The 5,265-nt window shown below is 45.6% G+C and overlaps 1 protein-coding gene across 2 annotated transcripts in view; it reads left to right on the forward strand.

Moving 5' to 3' along the window:
• Window positions 1-3,425, forward strand: part of IL17RC (interleukin 17 receptor C) — a 42,168-nt gene extending 38,743 nt beyond the window's left edge. For both annotated transcript variants that reach the window (XM_053304064.1, XM_053304065.1), the window contains one exon: window positions 228-3,425. In XM_053304064.1, the coding sequence (XP_053160039.1) occupies window positions 228-820 (593 nt within the window). In that variant the 3' untranslated portion in view covers window positions 821-3,425. The remainder of the gene's footprint in view (window positions 1-227) is intronic.
• Window positions 3,426-5,265: the final 1,840 nt, after the last annotated feature.

The following is a 5,265-nucleotide window of genomic DNA, read 5'->3' on the forward strand; positions in this document are numbered from 1 at the left end:
GCTTTTTGAGAGAAGGGCACTGGGGGATGTAAATAAATACGTTATTCTATCAGCGGCTGCTAGTGTTTTTAATGTAGTGTCCTGCTTGATTTTAATTGTCAGCTGCTTTGGAGGCCTGTTGATGGAGATGTGTCCTTGAAATACAGTATTATCAACCAATCAATAAATAATGCAATCTGTGGAGTGCTGCATCAGGAGCAAATGTGGTTTCCTCTCTCTTCCTGCAGGAGCGCTTCTGGGACGGCACGTTCTCATCCTCTACTCTCCAGATCATGCGGGCTTTGAGCATCTAGTGAGCAGCCTGGCTGCTGCACTGACCCAACTGCAGCTGGCCGTGTCCCTGGAGCTGTGGAGTCGGGGCAAGCTGGGCTCCTTGGGGCCCATGCAGTGGCTCCATGCACAGCGGCAGCAGGTGCTACAAGAAGGCGGATCCATCGTCTTACTTTTCTCCCCAGGGGCTGTGGCCAGTTGTGCTGAATGGCTGGGCTGGGAAGAGAAAGGCACCCTGTCCCACATCGACCCCAACAGCACTTTCTTGGCCTCCCTCAACTGTGTCCTGCCAGACTTCCTGGCTGGAAAGGCCAAGGACAGATACGTGGTTGCCTGCTTTGAGGAGCTGCTTCACGTCGATAAGATCCCCGCACTCTTCCGTTCGGTGCCTGTCTACCCTCTGCCATCACAGGTTTTCAGTTTTCTGCTGGCACTGGCTGGACCCAGAGTGGGCCATGAGCAGAGGAGCAGGCTGAGGAGACACGCTGTGTGGATCAGCAAGAGCCTGGAGCGTGCAGTGCAGGAGTGCCAGAAAAAGGATACAAGCTGACAGCACCCACTGTTGCTGGAAATGGACAGATCGAAGGAGACCACAGACATCCGTTCACAGAGTCCTGACTGAGAGACTGACTTTCAGAAGTGGGTTGCAATTTGCCTCGTTCACAAAAGTGTGGCTGAGTGCATGGACGTGAAGTCTCCATGTTGGCATTGTGGGCAAGCAACCCAGCTTCAGCACTGAGGAGTCTGCTCCCCTGTTTGTAATTTGGATGGGGAGCCACAGCATAGCTGGATCATGCAGATGCACTAATTTGGGCACAGCTGCAAATATGAGAGGTGTGTGCATGACCTTGTTTACAGCTCCAGATGGAGCCTGACAATATTTATTGCACTTTGAGGAATGGAGGGATTCCATGAACAGAAGCGGTAAACCTATATATCCGAGCTGCTGGGGACAAACAAGAGGTGCCGATCACCCTCATGCCTTGCTTGTGCACTCCTAGAGGCACCTGGCTGGCTGGCAGCTGCTGCAAACAGCATGCTGGGGTAGAGGGACTCTGATTGGGTCCAGCAGGGCAGTTCTGATGTTCTGCATTGGCATTCTTCCTTTAAAGCTTTGACTTCAGGGTTGCAGGAGAGCTGCACCCAATACAATGACAAGGTTGAAAAGCAGGGCCATCTGAAGCAGGTGCTAGAGGTGGGGGGGTGGCCACCTGGAGGGCCCCCATCCTGCAACAATAACAACAACAATGTATATACCGCTTTTCAACAAAAATTTCCAAAGCGGTTTACATAGAGAAATAATTAATTAATTAACTAACTAACTAACTAATAAATAAATAAGATGGATTTATTTATTTACTGCAGCTCAACAACAGAGACTCTGCACAAGCTAGAGACAGTCCTGTTGAAAAGTATTTAACAGTGAGTGAGTGAGTGTTTGTGTGTCTGTGTGTGAGAGAGAACTTTCTACAGAGGTGAGGGCTGCTGCCAGATAAGGACCGAGATTCTCTCAAGGCTGCAGAACTCCGGCCTAGTGGTTGTTGGACTACAACTCCCATTACCCCAGCCACAATGGCCAATCATCCAGGATAATGGGAGAAGTCCAATAACAGCTGGAGGGCCATGTACCTTTGGCATTCAGAGATCCAGAGGTATTTGGATCTCTGAATGCCTCTGAATTTGGATCTCTGCACCCTGTGGGTGCAGCAAAGTTGGAGTGGGCCCTGGGACAAAAGGTGAAGGTGGATCCTTGCCCCCTCCACCTCCCCATCTTCTGGAGAAGGAGCCCATTTGTTCAGCTCCCTTTGTTCAGTTATAGCTAGGAATAGTAGGAATAGTAAATGTCTACTTTAGAGATAGGCAAAAGTGATAACAGTGTTTTTTAATGAATTATTGGTGTGACTCAGCATGTGGCCATTCTTGCTCTTTCTGCAGTAAGAGTGTTTTCTCTAAAAATAATGGGCATTAATTTCAATTTTATGGGCATTAAATGTTTTTAAAGTCTCTCTGAATCTGGATATGATGAACCAGCAGGACCCCTTGGAGGAGTGGCCTTGAGTTGGAAGATGCTGCATCCAGCTCCAACGCAGCCTCCTATTAGCAGCAGGGAGTCTCTAAACTGCAACCACTGCTTATGAATATTCATCCAATTTCCTTTCTTAAACATCTACAGATTTTTTGTTAACTTCCTTGAGCAACACATTCTGTGCCCCAGTCATTCATGCAATCATGAAGTATTTTCTGATACTGAACCTAGAATTTTAATTTCCTAATAAAGCTCATCCTGGTTTTTGTACCTGTCTGTTTTGGAAGAAGTCTTTGTTTTTTAAACTCTGAAATAGTGCAGGAACTTCATGTCAGGCAACCAAAATAATTCATTCCTGGTTAATAGCTTCATCATGCTGGTGGAGACTGTATGCATATGGACTTTTGGAGGTGCTTATCTGCAACCAATCTTTGGTTGCCATCCTAAACATGAAGACACAGACTTTATTTCAAAGTAAATATGATTGAGATTGCTGGCCCCCCAGATATGAGTGTACCTCCATTTTATACAATGGCTACTAGACTTTAGTGGTATAATTTAAGATATGTATTTTATTTGCAATGTGCTCTAGGTGCTTTTGTTTTACATATGATACTCTCACTCTGAGATCCTCATAGGAGACAATCCATGTTAGACCACTTCTAGAGGGGTAACTGTGTTTAGTCTGTTGTTAACATAACACCACTGATACTTTAAGAATGAACATGTTATGTGTTCATCCTTAAGGTATCAGCGTTATTATTTTGGCAACAGACTATACACATTTATCATAGCATAAACTTCCATGGACTTCAAATGTGTGAAGTTTTATCCCAGGTTAGCAGGTAGAGGAGTGTTTGTGTGTGTACACACACATACATGTGTGTACACACACATACATGCTTTTAATTAATGGTTTTAATGGTTTTAAAGTAAACTGCCCAGTTTAAAATGCTGTTTTAAAGTATTGTTTTGAAAAATTTTAAATTGTTGTAATGTGTGTGTGTCTCCCCCATTTCTGTCTTAACGAATGTTTTACTTTGTTTTTATTCTGTTGTAAACTGCCCAGACATGTAAGTTTTGGGTGGCATAAAAATGTTTTAATAAATTAATAAATAAATAAAACACACACAGCTTTCCAGATAGTGATGTATTCTGCCATCTTTTCTGATTCCTACAGGTGATGTTGCTGGGGTGGGGTGGGGACCCATTAAAAATAGTGGGTTATTTAAAAGGAAGTTGAAATAGATGGTGAGGGGCAGTTGGACAGATCTCTTCAGGACAATATATAAAGCCACAATAACAATAATAAGTCAGACAGAAGTGACAAGAGATGATGTTCTAAACTGTCTGGAACAACTGAAAACTAGCAAATCGCCAGGGCTGGATGGCATCAATCCAAGAACTCAGATGTGAAATTGCCAGCCTCCTTGCTAAAATATATAACCTATCCCTGCAATCAGGCTCTGTACTGGAGGACTGGAAAGTAGCAAATGTAACACTGATTTTCAAAAAGGGTTCCAGGGGCGATCCAGGCAATTACAGGCTGGTTAGCTTAACGTCCGTTCCAGGCAAATTCATGGAAAGCATCCTCAAGGATAAAATGGTAAAGCACATAGAAGAACAGGCCCTGCTGGGAGAGAAGCAGCATGGCTTCGGCAAAGGTAAATCTTGCCTCACCAACCTTTTGGAGTTCTTTGAGAGTGTCGTCAAGTGTGTGGATCAAGGTGATCCAGTTGACATAACATACCTGGACTTCCAAAAGGTTTTGACAAAGTTCCTCATCAAAGACTCCTGAGAAAACTTAGCAGTCATGGGATAAAGGGACAAGTACATGTGTGCCCCACACCTGGGACTATTTGGTTTAGAAAAAAGATGACTGAGGGGAGACATGATAGAGGTCTATAAAATCATGCATGGTGTGGAGAAAATGGATAGAGAGAAATTCTCCCTCTCACATAACACTAGAACTAGGGGTCATCCTATGAAATTGATTGTCCGGAAATTTAGGACCAACCAACAAAGGTACTTTTTCACACAACGCATAATCCACTTGTGGAATTCTCTGCCACAAGATGTGGTGACAGCCGACAACCTGGATGGCTTTAAGAAGGGTTTGGATAACTTCATGGAGGAGAGGTCTATCAACGGCTACTAGTTGGAGGGCTGTGGGCCTCCACCCTCAAAGGCAGGATGACTCTGCGTACCAGTTGCAGCGGAGTTACAGCAGAAGGGAGGGCACGCCCTCAACTCCTGCCTGTAGGCTTCCAGCGGCATCTGGTGGGCCACTATGTGTGTGAAGCAGGATGCTAGACTAGCTGGTCCTTGGGCCTGATCCAGCAGGGCTGTTCTTATGTTCTTAATAACATTGCTAGCACATTTACCACAGGTTACTACAAACAAGACCAAGATGGTGCCTGTGTGGTTCATAAGCAGTGTCAAGACTTATGTTTCCAGGGGGCTTGGTGTGCTTGTTGCAGCAAAACAAAGTTGTTTCTGGCTAACACATTTATTTGCATAATAAGCTTTTATGGGCTAGCGCCCACTTCATCAGATGCACACAGATCTAGGCAAGAAGCGCAGTCTTTCTTCAAAGCGGAAATCTTGCCCAAATGTAAGGCACAGGGAGCACAAATTCTTGCAAGACAATGTACGCTGACAGGCAAAAATAGAAAGGGGAAACAAAGAGAAGCGGGATTTGTTCTACATGCATCAAAATCAGGAAAGCAATGGCAGAAGAATAACAAGGCGACGCTGCGACTTCTGCAGAGACGTTACGCTCAGCCTTCCGGCCCGGCCCCTTTCCTCCCCACGAACCGCAGCCGCTTGCCAAGCTGCCTCTTTAAGCGCCCTGACAGGTGCTGCTCCGTGGGGAGCCGTGCGCAGCTCATTGATTGGAGGCTTTATGAAGAAGGCGCTGATGTCACTGCACATTGCCCGATGCTATTGGCGGAGAGGCGGGCCCGGCC

Source organism: Hemicordylus capensis, chromosome 2 (genome assembly GCF_027244095.1).
Source record: "Hemicordylus capensis ecotype Gifberg chromosome 2, rHemCap1.1.pri, whole genome shotgun sequence".
Lineage (NCBI taxonomy): Eukaryota > Metazoa > Chordata > Lepidosauria > Squamata > Cordylidae > Hemicordylus > Hemicordylus capensis.